General features: G+C 42.7%; 1 protein-coding gene across 1 annotated transcript in view; it reads right to left on the bottom strand.

Annotated features, from left to right (window-relative positions):
• LOC149433836 (NACHT, LRR and PYD domains-containing protein 12-like) overlaps positions 1–18818 on the bottom strand; it is a gene marked incomplete at its 5' end in the record, with an annotated part of 66126 nt that overhangs the window by 24880 nt on the left and 22428 nt on the right. Inside the window, 3 exons of the mRNA XM_089664380.1 lie at positions 9155–9319; positions 11209–11373; positions 12649–12813. Coding sequence (XP_089520506.1) covers positions 9155–9319; positions 11209–11373; positions 12649–12813 — 495 coding nt within the window. The remainder of the gene's footprint in view (positions 1–9154; positions 9320–11208; positions 11374–12648; positions 12814–18818) is intronic.

Here is an 18818-nt window from a genome sequence, read left to right as displayed (position 1 = left end):
CGTGTAGTTTAGCTGCAGTCGTGGTAAGCGAGATTCGCACAGCTTTATGGGGGATTTATGCGCATCCAACTGCGAGTACTCACGGTAAGGAGAAATTCGTTAAAGCGAATTTCCAAGACAAAGGGGAGGGAGGGAGGGAGGTGGGAGGTTGGAAGGGTGGGAAATGGGAGAGGGGGGTTGTTTTTTTTGCAAGATAAATAAAGATATAAAAGCAAGTGAGAAGGGAGAAGGAGGAGAGGAGAAGAATGGGAGGAGAAGAGGAGTTGAAAGAGGAGAGAAAAGGAAAATATAGATGGAGGAGAAAAGAGGAAATTTAAGGAAGATGGAAGCGATTCAGTTTATAAGATATAATGTAAATGGGTTGAACTGCCCTGGGAAAAGATATAGATTATTTAAAGAACTACACCATAGGGCAGCCTCAGTGATATTTCTACAGGAGACACATCTTGAGATAAAATCAAATGTTAGGCTGAGGTCTAGAAATCACCCAACATGGTATTATGCAGATTCCCCGGTTAAAAGAGCAAAAGGGGTGGCAATAGGTTTGGCAAAGAATATTAGGTTTGAGTTGGAAGATAGAAAAACGGACCCAGATGGGAGATTCTTGTTATTAAAGGGCAAGTTACAGGAGATTGAGTGTACACTGGCCAATATCTACTGCCCTAATAAAAAACCGGAGGCGTATCTGAAAAAAGTGTTGAGGAAGTTGATGGACTTTAAAAAAGGACGTTTGATCCTGGCAGGGGACTTTAACTTTTGTATGGAACCACAAAGGGACTCCACCTCCCATATAAAGAGAGAGGGAAGTAGGGCCCTGAAATTATTGAAAAAAGAATTACACATAAGTCAATTGGTAGATGCATGGAGAATTACACATATGCAAGATAGAGACTATACTTTCTTTTCAAACATGCATAAGAGATATTCAAGATTAGACCATATATTAATAGAACATCAATTAATTGACCATCTGACCCAGGTAGAAATAGAGACAATATCTCTATCAGATCACGCCCCAGTTAGTATGAAAATGGAATGGGGAGGAGGAAAATCGGAGGGCTGGGATGGAAATTGAATGAGACACTTTTAGTGGAAAAGGAAATAGCTCAGAAAATAGGGGAGGAGATCGAACGCTTTTTTAAGGAGAACGAGACAGGTGAGGTATCAACAGCCACAGTGTGGGAATCTCATAAAGCATACATAAGAGGAATATTAATGGCGATTGGGGCAAGAAAGAAAAAAGAAAGAAGGGAGAAAATGAGTAACCTCCTAGAAGAAATAAGTAAAATAGAACAAATACATAAGAATAGAATAACAAAAGAAATAGAGCTGAAGTTAAAAAAAAAAAGAAAGAAGAATTAAAAGAAGTGATAGAAGAGGAGAGGAGAAAAGTATATAATAGAGTTTTGAGTGAGAGATATAGATTGGGAGAAAGACCTTTAAAGTATCTGATGAGAGCTCTGAGGAAAAAGAAAAATAGAAATTATATAGAAAAAATAAAAGATGCTAAAGGAAACATGTCGCATTCTAATAAAGATATCAAAGCCTTCACAGAATATTACAGGAAACTGTATAATATAAGCCCCTTGGAAGGCCTAGAAAATATACAAAGTGAGAAGAATCAAAAAAGAAAGAAATATCTGGAAATGGCTGGGTTACTAAAATTAAGCGAGGACCAACTGAACTCCCTAGAAGCAGATATCTCACAGGACGAAATAAAATTAGCATTGAAGGGGTCAGTGTCGGGGAAAAGTCCAGGACCAGACGGATATACAGTGAGATATTATAAAAAATTTAGTGAAATTTTAGTACCAAAACTTAGAAATTACATGAATGCACTAGGTGGAGAGATGGAAATAAGAAGAGAATCATTACAAGCCCAAGTTGTGCTCATTCAAAAAGAGGGAAAAGATCCCTCACAGTGTTCGAGTTATAGACCTATTTCACTATTGAACACCGACATTAAGTTATATGCAAAGGTCCTATCAAATAGATTGAAAGAGCTAATGCCTGAATGGATACATGAGGATCAGGTGGGTTTTGTCCCAGGGAGGGAGGGTAAAGACAATGGGTTAAGATCACTGATGTTAATCCAAAAGAGCAAAAAGGGAAAAGAACCGGTGGTGTTACTCTCTATAGATGCTGAAAAAGCGTTTGACAGAGTGAATTGGAGATTCATGATGGATACTCTAGAAGCCTTGGGTATTACATTACATTACATTGCATTACATTGAGTTTATATAGCGCCAAAGGGTTTGCTCAGCGCTGTACAATAGAGGGGGGGACAATACATGAAACATTACAGCAGCTACGAACAGCACACGAGGGGTAAGAGGGCCCTACTCTTTCGAGCTTACAATCTGGGAGGGAGGGGGTAGTGGTACAGGAGGAAGTGGCTGTGGGGGATGGAGTGGTAGGAGGAATGAAGGAGAGCAGCAGTTAGGTGAGGGTGGGGTAGGCTTCCCTGAAGAGGTGGGTTTTCAGGGAGCGCCTGAAGGTGAGGAGGGAAGGTGATTGGGCCTAGGATGAGAGAGTGGATAGGGAAGCTGTACAGATACCCTTCTGTGGTTATTGGGGTAAATGGGGAGAGGTCAGAACCCATTGAGATGTCAAACGGAACAAGACAGGGATGCCCATTGTCCCCATTGTTGTATGTTATATCATTAGAACCATTGTTGTCAACAATAAGGCTGAATAGAGATGTAAAGGGAATCCTGATAGGAGATACAGAACATAAAGTTGCTGCTTTCGCAGACGACTTGCTGTTCTACGTAGGAAATCCCCGGATAACACTCCCAAATTTAATGAAGTCATTAAAGGAATATGGAGAACTATCAAACCTAAAGATAAATCCAACAAAAACGGAGATACTAAACATAAACATCTTAAAAAATGAAAAAGAAAAAATACAAAAGGAATTCCCTTTTAAATGGAAAGACAGAGATATAAAATATCTAGGAGTAAAACTTACAGCCTCACACAAACATCTATATAAATTAAACTATATTACACTGATTAATGAGATTAGAGACGAGTTACAAAGATTGGAGGGAGGAACCCCGACATGGATGGGCCGTATTAATCTAGTAAAAATGGTAATAGTACCAAAAATTATATATAGATATCAAATGATCCCAATTAAACTCCCAGAGATTTTTTATAAAATAATTAAGAAACTGATAACAAAATACATATGGAGGAATAAAAAACCAAGACTGTCTTACGAACTGTTGAGTAGGAGGAAAGAAAGAGGTGGTTTAAGGCTCCCGGACTTTAAAAAATATTACAAAGCGGTAATATTGGCAAGAACCATAGACTGGATATATAATTATAAAAAAAGCTGGGTGAGAATAGAGAATGAACTCAGTGGAATAGACCTGGGAAGAATGATATGGGTGCCAACACAGTATAGGGGTTTAAATGATAATGTAAATACATACACTTTGAATGTTCTAAAGGTTTGGGATAATTTACAGAGAAGTATGAAATGGACTTTTAATTCAACACTGATTCCACTAAAAAACACAGAGTTTTTCCCCCCAGGTAGAGAAGAAATAGGAGGGAGGTGGTTTAAAAAAGACAAGGTGCAATTAAGAGATATTTTGGTGGGAGATGAAATAGGATCATTTGGTGAATTGAAGAAAAAAGAGGGAGAGATCTTCACTAAACTAGATGAATTGCGGTATTTTCAATTGAGGTGTTTTGTTGGAAGTTTGCCAAAACCTTTAAGGACAAGAGATAATTGGAACTTGTTTGAAAAGGTATTGGGAACACAAGGTGATGGGAAACACGATCACTAAAGTTTATAAAATACTCACTGAATTAGATACAAACACAAAGCCAACATATATAACAAAATGGGAAATGGATATGGGAGTTGTGATAGATGCGGAAAAGCAGAGGAGGATGTATAGATTAATTCACGAGAACGTTTCTATGAGAGAAGTAGAGATAAACTATAAGTCTTTGATAAGATGGCACATTACACCAAATGTAGAAAATAAGATATGTGGAGAGAGTTCACCACTGTGTTGGAGGGGATGTGGAGAAGTCGGCACAATATACCATATATGGTGGGGATGCTCAAAAATCCAGATATTCTGGAAAACAATAATCCACTTGATAGGAAAATTGACAGAAATAGATATAGATCTAGATCCAGAAGTATGTATTTTGCATAATATGGATATAACAGTAAATAAATATAAAAAATCAGGGATATGGCACTATATAAACGCTGCAAAAGCTCTAATACCCAAGTTCTGGCGGCGAATAGAGATACCGAAGGAAGAGGACTGGATTGAAAGAGTTGAGCAGATCAAAAAGATGGAAAGGTTGTGTCATATCCAAGAAGATAGGATGGAGGCTTATTATGGGAAATGGGAGAACTGGGAAAAAGCTAGATTATATATGAAGTATAGGAAAGAATAAAGAAAACAACAGAAAAACTTCCCTTGCTGATATAAGAAGATGTAGAGAAAAGGTAGGATAGGCAGAGGGGATTTGGGGTGGGGGGTGGAGGCGGGAGGGAAATGTTGTATAGAGTAAATAAAGTAGAAATGTTGGATATTATAATATTATAGAATATATTTATATATATATATATCTACATTGTGTTGATGAAATGTATTTAAAATGGAAAATTAAAATAAATATTTAAATTATAAAAAAAAAGAAAAGAATTTGTTTGATGCTATGATCACTCATTGCATTAAGATCAGATTCTCCCATGTGTGAGAATCTTTAGTGTCATCTATTTATACAGATACCAAAATAAATGTAGTGTTACTAAACCCCGGACCCTGCATTCACTATATCCGCTCTCCCCGGACCCTGCATTCACTATATCCACTCTCCCCGGACCTTGCATTCACTATATCCGCTCTCCCCGGACCCCGCATTCACTAGATCTGCTCTCTTAAGACCCCACATTAACTACAGTCAGGTGCATAAATATTGGAACATGGACAGAATTCTAACATTTTTGGCTCTATACACCACCACAATGGATTTGAAATGAAACGAACAAGATGTGCTTTAACTGCAGACTGTCCGCTTTAATTTGAGGGTATTTACATCCAAATCAGGTGAACGGTGTAGGAATTACAACAGTTTCATATATGCCTCCCACTTGTTAAGGGACCAAAAGTAATGGGACAATTGGCTTCTCAGCTGTTCCATGGCCAGGTGTGTGTTATTCCCTCATTATCCCAATTACAATGATCAGATAAAAGGTCCAGAGTTCATTTCAAGTGTGCTATTTGTATTTGGAATCTGTTGCTGTCAACTCTCAAGAAGAGATCCAAAGAGCTGTCACTATCAGTGAAGCACGCCATCATTAGGCTGAAAAAACAAAACAAACCCATCAGAGAGATAGCAAAAACATTAGGCGTGGCCAAAACAACTGTTTGGAACATTCTTAAAAAGAAGGAACGCACCGGTGAGCTCAGCAACACCAAAAGACCCGGAAGACCACGGAAAACAACTGTGGTGGATGACCGAAGAATTCTTTCACTGGTGAAGAAAACACCCTTCACAACAGTTGGCCAGATCAAGAACACTCTCCAGGAGGTAGGTGTATGTGTGTCAAAGTCACCAATCAAGAGAAGACTTCACCAGAGTGAATACAGAGGGTTCACCACAAGATGGAAACCATTGGTGAGCCTCAAAAACAGGAAGGCCAGATTAGAGTTTGCCAAACGACATCTAAAAAAGCCTTCACAGTTCTGGAACAACATCCTATGGACAGATGAGACCGACATCAACTTGTACCAGAGTGATGGGAAGAGAAGAGTATGGAGAAGGAACTGCTCATGATCCTAAGCATACCACCTCATCAGTGAAGCATGGTGGTGGTAGTGTCATGGCGTGGGCATGTATGGCTGCCAATGGAACTGCTTCTCTTGTATTTATTGATGATGTGACTGCTGACAGATGAATTGTGAAGTGTTTCGGGAATATTATCTGCTCATATTCAGCCAAATGCTTCACAGCTCATTGGACGCCGCTTCACAGTGCAGATGGACAATGACCCAAAGCATACTGCAAAAGCAACCAAAGAAGTGGAATGTTATGCAATGGCCAAGTCAATCACCTGACCTGAATCCGATTGAGCATTTCACTTACTGAAGGGAAAATGCCCCAAGAACAAGCAGGAACTGAAGACAGTTGCAGTAGAGGCCTGGCAGAGCATCACCAGGGATGAAACCCAGCGTCTGGTGATGTCTATGCGTTCCACACTTCAGGCTGTCATTGACTGCAAAGGATTTGCAACCAAATATTAAAAAGTGAAAGTTTGACTCATGATTATTATTCTGTCCCATTACTTTTGGTCCCTTAAAAGTGGGAGGCACATATGCAAACTGTTGTAATCCCTACACTGTTCACCTGATTTAGATGTGAATACCCTCAAATTAAAGCTGACAGTCTGCAGTTAAAGCACATCTTGTTTGTTTTATTTCAAATCCATTGTGGTGGTGTATAGAGCCAAAAATGTTAGAATTGTGTCAATGTCCCAATATTTATGGACCTGACTGTATCTCCGCTCTCCCTTGACCTTCCATTCATTATATCCGCTCTCCCCAGACCCTGCATTCACTATATCCGCTCTCCCAGGACGTCGCATTCACTATATCCGCTCTCCATGGACTCCACATTCACTATATCCGCTCTCCTTGGACCCCGTATTCAATATATCCACTCTCCCCGGAACCCTGCGTTCACTATATCTGGTCTCCCCAGACCCTGCATTTATTATATCTGGTCTCCCATAGTAAACACAACATGGAAATGCAATTATTTTTGTAAATATAAACTGCTAAATAACTTTTCTCAGCAGTATATAGCAATCTTTTGATTTCTATCAGTGTCCAGCAAAGCACTGGTTAAAGCTTGTAGGAGGAGTTTTCTTTCTGCTCTAGGAGGATGCAGAACACTTGATCTCTGTCTGGACAGTTCTGATTGGCTCTGTGTTGATCACATGTACCCTCCCCCCCTAAAAAAGCCTCTAGAAATACACACTAAACTGAGCATGTGCAAAATGAGTAAGGTTCAGTCTGTCTTATCATAAGATAAGAGTTGTTTGTTTGAAAAAGGGGCGGAACTGAGCAGAAAGGATCAATCAGCCTTTTTATACAATGCAGAGGATTAACCCCTTAGGTTCCACAGTGAGTATCACAAGCATGCTTTACTGCATCTACAGACTGATTGTACTGTTGTGGGTTTAGTAACACTTTAATGTTTACATTTTATAGTCTATAGGGTCACCATGTTACCATCTGATATTATGCTGTTTGTACAACTTTATATCATATGAGGACCTACCCAATGTATCCAGTCAGTTTGTATCCAATTAGGCAATGGAGGTAAAGAAGATTGTAAGATCAGATTGTACTGTGTGTGGGGAGCTTTAAGTAAGCTACAGACTATACAATATTCTTTCCTTCCACTACGGGTGGAAAGAAAGACAATTGCTCAATCCCCCCATCAACACAGTCAGAATGGATGGGGGAATCACTCCTGCCGCACAACTGTGTTCTGCCAACAGGAAGCCTTCCCTGCCAGCAGAACACTGATCACTGTTAGCTGCTATAGACCTCCAGCAGTGATCAAATGCAAAAAGTCCCAGAGGATGGTTGTACTGAATGTGATTGACGGATCAACTTCAGTACAACCAGCCTGCCTATAGATGGGTCAGATCTCGGCTGGTCCTTACTAAACCTGTCCATATTTGATCCAGTTATGGCCAGATGTAGAAAAAGTCTAATTTATTGCTGATAACAGAGTTAGAGAAGATCCGAAGATTTAGACAATTGAATGTTAATCTGTCCCAGAATATGATTGTCTCAGTCAGTCCTGTTATAATACAGAAAATGCTACTAAATAGTTGGAAACTCCTCAATAACACACTACAAGTGAAGTCCAATCCCTAATAAGTCCACAAAATATAAACCATAGTCTTCCTGTGTAATCACAGTGAAAAATTGTGTCCAAAGGAAATATAAATCCTTCCAAAGATTTCCACGATAAATGTCCCCTCAAAAAAAGAAAAACATCACATAGTGCATTATCTTTTATAATCTACATATAAACATGTGACATCACTCAAGTGAGTATCCCATCAAAACTTTGCAGTGAAAAATAGTGAAAAAGTGTAAAAAAGAACTGTGAATGAAACGGTGAAACAACACTCTGTGTGTGAATCACTCTTCAGTGCCCAAACACAAGCCAACACAGTGTACACTTCTCATTATAGTAAGGAGTGGGTACCCTTACCAACAATCCCAAATAATCACGCCTATAATATAATCCAATAACTGCTGAGAAATGGCCCCCCTGTAGATCTCCACACGGCCTATACAGTCTCCATGGCACTACCTGGATTCATCAGCCATAGTACTCCATGTGTCCCCATACACCTCTTGGCCACCACCAGAGGGAGACTCCACTCCAATCCAGCTGGTTGACTGGACTGGTGGTGTCCAAGAGGTGTATGGGGACACATGGAGTACTATGGCTGATGAATCCAGGTAGTGCCATGGAGACTGTATAGGCCGTGTGGAGATCTACAGGGGGGCCATTTCTCAGCAGTTATTGGATTATATTATAGGCGTGATTATTTGGGATTGTTGGTAAGGGTACCCACTGCTTACTATAATGAGAAGTGTACACTGTGTTGGCTTGTGTTTGGGCACTGAAGAGTGATTCACACACAGAGTGTTGTTTCACCGTTTCATTCACAGTTCTTTTTTACACTTTTTCACTATTTTTCACTGCAAAGTTTTGATGGGATACTCACTTGAGTGATGTCACATGTTTATATGTAGATTATAAAAGATAATGCACTATGTGATGTTTTTCTTTTTTTGAGGGGACATTTATCGTGGAAATCGTTGGAAGGATTTATATTTCCTTTGGACACAATTTTTCACTGTGATTACACCGGAAGGCTATGGTTTATATTTTGTGGACTTATTAGGGATTGGACTTCACTTGTAGTGTGTTATTGAGGAGTTTCCAACTACTTAGTAGCATTTTCTGTATTATATTATTTTACATATCTTCAGGGGTGAAGGTGGTGATTGTGCTGTGGAGGAGTTGAATTTGTATATTTATTTAGGAAGTGGTTTTATTTAAATAATCCTGTTATACTCACTGTAATCCCTCTATTCGGCTTGTTGTCAGAGACGCCATCAGATCCCTGAAATGAGGACCCTCCAGATTGTTCCTAGAGAGGTCCAGTGTCCTCAGTGTCGGGTTATTTCTTATTCCAGATGCCAGGTGGGGGCAGAAACTGCCTGTCAGGTGATTATCATGCAATCTGTAGAAAAAAGGAATGTTACCAGAAGGAAATGAACCCCCCCCCCCAGGAATGAATGGAACTATTCTCTACATGGATGGAACTCATTTCTCTTTATTGGAATCATTTATATTCGATCACTTTATAAATCTCCAGGAAATAGAATTTTATAAGACAAATGTTATGATGGAGTAGACCCCCCAATATTGTCCTCCATGTGTAGAGACGGTGATATCTCCATACACAGGATGAGCACAGAATACCACTGACATGACTCGTATTGTGCTATCATCTCCTTGTGTATGGAGCATGAATGGGAACAGCAGACAGTGTGAGGCCGGAATCAGCATTGCTAGTGATTGGACGGGAGGATTGTATCTGATATTCTATTTATCTCTGCTGATCAGAGCTCTGTACTCATAGGACGTCATGGCGCTAGGTAACAAATGTTCAGTAATGGGGAGATCTTCCGGAACTGAATAGCACGCCAGATGAAGAGAATTTGTTTGATGTTTGGATCACTCATTGCATTAAGATCAGATTCTCCCATGTATGAGCATCTTTAATATCATCTATTTATACAGATACCAAAATAAATGTAGTGTTACTAAACCCCGGACCCTGCATTCACTATATCCGCTCTCCCCGGACCCTGCATTCACTATATCCGCTCTCCCCGGACACTGCATTCACTATATCCGCTCTCCCCGGACCCCGCATTCACTATATCTGCTCTCCCCAGACCCCGCATTCACTATATCTTGTCTCCCCGGACCCCGCATTCAATATATCCGGTCTTCCACAGTACACAGAACATGGAAATGCAATTATTTTAGTAAATATAAACTGCTAAATACCTTTTCTCATCAGCAGTATATAGCACTCTTTTGATTTCTATTAGTGTCCAGCAGAGCACTGGTTAAAGCTTATAGGAGGCGTTTTCTTTCTGCTCTAGGAGTATGCAGAAGCCCTGATCTGTGTCTGGAAAGGGCTGATTGGCCCTGTGCTGATCATATTCACCCTCCCAAGGAAAAAAAAAATAAACCCCTTTAGCAATACACACTAAACTGAGCATGTGCAAAATGCCTACAGATCAGTCTGTCTTATCAGAAGATAAGAGGTAGTCTCTTGAAAAAAAGGAGGAACAGAGCAGAAAGGATCAATCGGCCTTTTTGCACAATGCAGAGGATTAACCCCTTAGGTTCCACAGTGAGTATAACAAGCATGCTTTACTGCATCTACAGACTGATTGTACTGTTGTGGGTTTAGTAACACTTTAATGTTTACATTTTATAGTCTATAGGGTCACCATGTTACCATCTGATATTATGCTGTTTGTACAACTTTATATCATATGAGGACCTACCCAATGTATCCAGTCAGTTTGTATCCAATTAGGCAATGGAGGTAAAGAAGATTGTAAGATCAGACTGTACTGTGTGTGGGGAGCTTTAAGTAAGCTACAGACTATACAATATTCTTTCCTTCCACTACGGGTGGAAAGAAAGACAATTGCTCAATCCCCCCATCAACACAGTCAGAATGGATGGGGGAATCACTCCTGCCGCACAACTGTGTTCTGCCAACAGGAAGCCTTCCCTGCCAGCAGAACACTGATCACTGTTAGCTGCTATAGACCTCCAGCAGTGATCGAATGCAAAAAGTCCCAGAGGACGGTTGTACTGAATGTGATTGACGGATCAACTTCAGTACAACCAGCCTGCCCATAGATGGGTCAGATCTCGGCTGGTCCTTACTAAACCTGTCCATATTTGATCCACTTATGGCCAGATGTATAAAAAGTCTAATTTATTGCTGATAACAGAGTTAGAGAAGATCCGAAGATTTAGACAATTGAATGTTAATCTGTCCCAGAATATGATTGTCTCAGTCAGTCCTGTTATACTCACTGTAATTCCTCTATCCGGCTTGTTGTCAGAGCCGCCATCAGATCCCTGAAATGAGGACCCTCCAGATTGTTCACAGACAGGTCCAGTGTCCTCAGTGTCGGGTTATTTCTTATTCCAGATGCCAGGTGGGGGCAGGAACTGTCTGTCAGGTGATTGGAGGACAATCTGTAGAAGAAGAGAAGAATGTTACCAGAAGGAAATGAATCCCCCCCCCCCCCCCCCAGGAATGAATGGAACTATTCTCTACATGGATGGAACTCATTTCTCTTTATTGGAATCATTTTTATTTGATCACTTTATAAATCTCCAGGAAATAGAATTTTATGACAAATGTTATAATGGAGTAGACCCCCCAATATTGTCCTCCAGGTGTAGAGACGGTGATATCTCCATACACAGGATGAGCACAGAATACCACTGACATGACTCGTATTGTGCTATCATCTCCTTGTGTATGGAGCATGAATGGGATCAGCAGACAGTGTGAGGCCGGAATCAGCATTGCTAGTGATTGGACGGGAGGATTGTATCTGATATTCTATTTATCTCTGCTGATCAGAGCTCTGTACTCATAGGACGTCATGGCGCTAGGTAACAAATGTTCAGTAATGGAGAGAAGTTCCGGAACTGAATAGCACGCCAGATGAAGAGAATTTGTTTGATGTTCTGATCACTCATTGCATTAAGTTCAGATTCTCCCATACACCTCTTGAACACCACCAGTCCAGTCGACCAGCTGGATTGGAGTGGAGTCTCCCTCTGGTGGTGGCCAAGAGGTGTATGGGGACACATGGAGTACTATGGCTGATGAATCCAGGTAGTGCCATGGAGACTGTATAGGCCGTGTGGAGATCTACAGGGGGGCCATTTCTCACCAGTTATTGGATTATATTATAGGCGTGATTATTTGGGATTGTTGGTAAGGGTACCCACTCCTTACTATAATGAGAAGTGTACACTGTGTTGGCTTGTGTTTGGGCACTGAAGAGTGATTCACACACACAGTGTTGTTTCACCGTTTCATTCACAGTTCTTTTTTACACTTTTTCACTATTTTTCACTGCAAAGTTTTGATGGGATACTCACTTGAGTGATGTCACATGTTTATATGTAGATTATAAAAGATAATGCACTATGTGATGTTTTTCTTTTTTTTGAGGGGACATTTATCGTGGAAATCGTTGGATTTATATTTCCTTTGGACACAATTTTTCACTGTGATTACACAGGAAGGCTATGGTTTATATTTTGTGGACTTATTAGGGATTGGACTTCACTTGTAGTGTGTTATTGAGGAGTTTCCAACTATTTAGTAGTATTATCTGTATTATATTATTTTACACATCTTCAGGGGTGAAGGTGTTGATTGTGCTGTGGGGGAGTTGAATTTGTATATTTATTTAGGAAGTGGTTTTATTTAAATAATCCTGTTATACTCACTGTAATTCCTCTATCCGGCTTGTTGTCAGAGCCGCCATCAGATCCCTGAAATGAGGACCCTCCAGATTGTTCCAGGACAGGTCCAGTGTCCTCAGTGTCGGGTTATTTCTTATTCCAGATGCCAGGTGGGGGCAGGAACTGTCTGTCAGGTGAGTATAGGACAATCTGTAGAAGAAGAGAAGAATGTTACCAGAAGAAAATGAACCCCCCCCAGGAATGAATGGAACTATTCTCTACATGGATGGAACTCATTTCTCTTTATTGGACTCATTTATATTCCATCACTTTATAAATCTCCAGGAAATAGAATTTTATAAGACAAATGTTATAATGGAGTAGACCCCCCAATATTGTCCTCCATGTGTAGAGACGGTGATATCTCCATACACAGGATGAGCACAGAATACCACTGACATGACTCGTATTGTGCAATCATCTCCTTGTGTATGGAGCATGAATGGGATCAGCAGACAGTGTGAGGCCAGAATCAGCATTGCTAGTGATTGGACGGGAGGATTGTATCTGATATTCTATTTCTCTCTGCTGATCAGAGCTCTGTACTCATAGGACGTCATGGCGCTAGGTAACAAATGTTCAGTAATGGGGAGATCTTCTGGAACTGAATAGAACGCCAGATGAAAAGAATTAGTTTGATGCTCTGATCACTCATTGCATTAAGATCAGATTCTCCCATGTATGAGCATCTTTAATGTCATCTATTTATACGGATACCAAACTAAATGTAGAGTGTTACTAAACCCCGAACCCTGCATTCACTATATCCACTCTCACTGGACCCTGCATTCACTATATGCACTCTCCCTGGACCCCGCATTCACTATATCCGCTCTCCCAGGACCTTGCATTCACTATATCCGCTCTCACTGTACCCTGCATTCACTATATGCACTCTCCCTGGACCCCGCATTCACTATATGCACTCTCCCTGGACCCTGCATTCACTATATCTGCTTTCCCTGGACCCTGCATTCACTATATCCGCTCTCACTGGACCCTGCATTCACTATATGCACTCTCCCTGGACCCCGCATTCACTATATCCGCTCTCCCCGGACCTTGCATTCACTATATCCGCTCTCCCCGGACCCTGCATTCACTATATCCGCTCTCCCAAGACCCTGCATTCACTATATCTGCTTTCCCCGGACCCTGCATTCACTATATCCGCTCTCACTGGACCCTGCATTCACTATATCCGCTCTCCCAGGACCTCGCATTCACTATATCCGCTCTCCCCGGAACCCGCATTCACTATATCCGCTCTCCCCGGACCCTGCATTCACTATTTCCGCTCTCCCCGGACCCTGCATTCACTATATCCGCTCTCCCCGGAACCCGCATCCACTATATCCGCTCTTCCCGGACCCTGCATTCACTATTTCCGCTCTCCCCGGACCCCGCATTCACTATTCCTGCTCTCCATGGAACCTGCGTTCAGTATATCCATTCTCAAAGGACCTCGCATTCACTATATCCGCTCTCCCCGGACCCTGCATTCACTATATCCGGTCTCCCTGGACCCTGCATTCACTATATCCGCTCTCCCCGGACCCTGCATTCACTATATCCGGTCTCCCCGGACCCTGCATTCACTATATCCACTCTCCCTGGACCCTGCATTCACGATATCCGCTCTCAACGGACCCTGCATTCACTATATCTGCTCTCCCCGGACCTCGCATTTACTATAGCTGCTCTCCCCGGACCCCGCATTCACTATATCCAGTCTCCCTGGACCCCGCATTCACTATATCTGCTCTCCCCGGACCCTGCATTCACTATATCCGCTCTCCACGGACCCCGCATTCACTATATCTGGTCTCCCCAGACCCTGCATTCAATATATCTGGTCTTCCACAGTACACACCACAAGGAAATGCAATTATTTTAGTAAATAAAAACTGCTAAATACCTTTTCTCATCAGCAGTATATAACAGTCTTTTGATTTCTATTAGTGTCCAGCAGAGCACTAGTTAAAGCTTGTAGGAGGCATTTTCTTTCTGCTCTAGGAGGATGCAGAACCCTTGATCTCTGTCTGAAAAGGGTTGATTGGCCCTGTGCTGATCATATTTACCCTCCCAAGGAAAAAAAAAATAAACCTCTTTAGCAATACACACTAAACTGAGCATGTGCAAAATGCCTACGGATCAGTCTGTCTTATCAGAAGATAAGAGGTGGTCTCTTGAAAAAAGGAGGAACAGAGCAGAAAGGATCAATCAGCCTTTTTCAAAAATGCAGAGGATTAACCCCTTAGGTTCCACAGTGAGTATCACAAGCATGCTTTACTGCATCTACAGACTGATTGTACTGTTGTGGGTTTAGTAACACTTTAATGTTTACATTTTATAGTCTATAGCAGTGATGGTGAACCTTTTTGAGCCCGAGTGCCCAAACTGCAACCCAAAACCAACTTATTTCTTTCAAAGTGCCAACACTGCAATGAAACCTGAATATCGAGCTTTTGGTTTAGAAAAAACAACTCGTACAGTAGTGCAAACTAATTAACAGCTTTTGTCTTAAAAGAAAAACACAATAACAGAGCTTTCAATTATACAGGAGATGACCAGAGACTGCGAACAGTACAGGAGATGACCAGAGACTGCGAACAGTACAGGAGATGACCAGAGACTGCGGACAGTACAGGAGATGACCAGAGACTGCGGACAGTGTACAGGGATGACCAGAGACTGCGGACACAGTACAGGAGATGACCAGAGACTGCGGACAGTACAGGGATGACCAGAGACTGCGGACACAGTACAGGGATGACCAGAGACTGCAGACACAGTACAGGAGATGACCAGAGACTGCAGACAGTACAGGAGATGACCAGAGACTGCGGACAGTACAGGAGATGACCGGAGACTGCGGACACAGTACAGGAGATGACCGGAGACTGCGGACACAGTACAGGAGATGACCAGAGACTGTGGACACAGTACAGGAGATGACCAGAGACTGCGAACAGTACAGGAGATGACCAGAGACTGCGGACAGTACAGGAGATGACCAGAGACTGCGGACAGTACAGGGATGACCAGGGACTGCGGACAGTACAGGAGATGACCAGAGACTGCGGAAAGCACAGGGATGACCAGAGACTGCGGACAGTACAGATGACTGCTGATCTTTGGGGAGGGAGGGGGAGCGGGTACCTGAATTTGACAGGTACCCGCTCTTACTTCCGCAGAGTTTTTTTTTTATCTTACCTGTTCCTTTATCCAGCCGCGCGCTGTCTTCCCGGCTTCTGTAGTGTGGGCGCTCGTCGGACAGCCGGATGCCCAGTGCGCATGCGCGAGAAGCGCTGCGCTTTGTGATTGGTCCGGCGGCTTCTGGGATCTGTCATGTGTCCCAGGTACCGCCTTACCATTCACAAAGAGCACTGCTTCTTGCGCATGCGCACTTGGGACCCGGCTGTCACGCACACTACAGAAGCCGGGAAGACAGCGCGCCGCTGGATAGAGGGACAGGTATGGTCCCACTGCAGAGCTGAGCGGCCGGCCCGGTATTCTGACACGGCAGCAGTGGAAATACCGGACCGGCCGCTCTATATTCGCTCCATAAGACGCACTGACATTTTCCCCCCTTTTTTGGGGGAAAAAAAGTGCGTCTTATGGAGCGAAAAATACGGTATTCTCCTGGCGTGCCCACAGATAAGGCTCGGCGTGCCGGCTGTGACACGCGTGCCACGGGTTCGCCATCACTGGTCTATAGGGTCACCATGTTACCATCTGATATTATGCTGTTTGTACAACTTTATATCATATTAGGACCTACCCAATGTATCCAGTCAGTTTGTATCCAATTAGGCAATGGAGGTAAAGAAGATTGTAAGATCAGATTGTACTGTGTGTGGGGAGCTTTAAGTAACCTACAGACTATACAACATTCTTTCCTTCCACTACGGGTGGAAAGAAAGACAATTGCTCAATCCTCCCATCAACACAGTCAGAATGGATGGGGGAATCACTCCTGCCGCACAACTGTGTTCTGCCAACAGGAAGCCTTCCCTGCCAGCAGAACACTGATCACTGTTAGCTGCTATAGACCTCCAGCAGTGATCGAATGCAAAAAGTCCCAGAGGATGGTTGTACTGAATGTGATTGACGGATCAACTTCAGTACATCCAGCCTGCCCATAGATGGGTCAGATCTCGGCTGGTCCTTACTAAACCTGTCCATATTTGATCCACTTATGGCCAGATGTAGAAAAAGTCTAATTTATTGCTGATAACAGAGTTAGAGAAGATCCGAAGATTTAGACAATTGAATGTTAATCTGTCCCAGAATATGATTGTCTCAGTCAGTCCTGTTATACTCACCGTAATTCCTCTATCCGGCTTGTTGTCAGAGCCGCCATCAGATCCCTGAAATGAGGACCCTCCAGATTGTTACCAGACAGGTCCAGTGTCCTCAGTGTCGGGTTATTTCTTATTCCAGATGCCAGGTGGGGGCAGGAACTGTCTGTCAGGTGATTACCATCCAATCTGTAGAAGAAGAGAAGAATGTTACCAGAAGGAAATTAATCCCCCCCCCCCCAGGAATGAATGGAACTATTCTCTACATGGATGGAACTCATTTCTCTTTATTGGAATCATTTATATTCGATCGCTTTATAAATCTCCAGGAAATAGAATTTTATAAGACAAATGTTATAATGGAGTAGACCCCCCAATATTGTCCTCCATGTGTAGAGACGGTGATATCTCCATACACAGGATGAGCACAGAATACCACTGACATGACTCGTATTGTGCAATCATCTCCTTGTGTATGGAGCATGAATGGGATCAGCAGACAGTGTGAGGCCGGCATCAGCATTGCTAGTGATTGGACGGGAGGATTGTATCTGATATTCTATTTATCTCTGCTGATCAGAGCTCTGTACTCATAGGAAGTCATGGGGGACCCCCTGATACTGAATAGTAGATGTGTAGTAATGGGGGATCTCCTGACACTGAATAGTAGATGTGTAGTAATTTGGGATCCTCCTAACACTGAACAGTAGATGTGCAGTAATGGGGGATCCCCTGACACTGAATAGTGGATGGTTATGTTAGGTGATCGGAAGCTCATTTGAGGCTCTAATTGCCAGTGGCGTAGCATGAGGGGGGGCAGCCGATGCAGTCGCCCCATGCGCAACATTTAAAGGAGACCAAAAATTAGTCCCTGGCCAGCGTCCGGGTGGCATTGCTCGGGCTGCAGAGACCCAAGGGCAGCACATTACTCTCACCATTCAGAGCAGTTCTTGCCGGTGACACAGGGCAGAGTTGGGGGGAAATAGGAGGTGGGGGAGGCCATTATCTCTGGAAGTGGAGGCAGCAGCTTGTTCCTGGCCATCGTGTGGTGAGCAGTACTGAGCAGGTCTGTGCAACTGCAACATACAAATAATGACAGGAGTATAATGGGGGTGGGGGTGGGGGCAGGGACCCCACGCAACCCTATCACCTGTCATAGAGGGATCCAATTCTCCATCCCTAGCTATGTCATCCTGGACATCCCAGTACACTTTTCAGTTTTTCAGTCCAGTCATCTCCAGGGAGGCTCAGCACCACACACCATTCTGGCATTCTCCTCTTGGTACCATGCAGTGATCTGCGTGGGTTCCATGCTTTCTTCCTGGGGTTCACAGACTATCTGGCCAGGGAAATCCCGGACAAGCCCCCACATGTATCACTACCCCCTTAGGAGTTGCTGAATTGTTTTCAGGTTCCCTGTGGATCTGGACCCCACTCTGAAAGCCCAACCCCCGCTGACATCACAGTACACTCTTAACTGAAATAAATCACCACCAGAAAGTGAATTCTCACACCGATTGAAGTAAACTAGTAAGAGGTTTATAGCAAACTTCAATATGGCTTGGTTACACAGCATGAACAGAATTAGAATGTGTAAAATCAATTGTTACTTGTGTTGATTTGAACTTAAGGAAAACTAACCCACTAGTTTTCAGAAACTAACCCAATACCCTCAACCTGAGGTGGTCTTAAAAGTCCCCAGTGAGCAGGTAGGATTATTAGGTAGACTTGCTCGCTTTAGGCCCTCAGGACCTGATGGCAAGGAGATGGCCTGAAATAAGGAAAAGAGCTCTTTACCCCAAAACAACCAATGTTCTTTAAATGCAATGAAGAGTCTTCTACTCACGTTTA

This window comes from Staurois parvus, unplaced genomic scaffold (genome assembly GCF_062004578.1).
Source record: "Staurois parvus isolate SC_StPar_1 unplaced genomic scaffold, SC_StPar_1.0 ptg001903l, whole genome shotgun sequence".
Taxonomy (NCBI): Eukaryota; Metazoa; Chordata; class Amphibia; order Anura; family Ranidae; genus Staurois; species Staurois parvus.
Note: the sequence above shows the minus strand (reverse complement) of the source record. Positions and strands in the feature narration are given on the sequence as shown.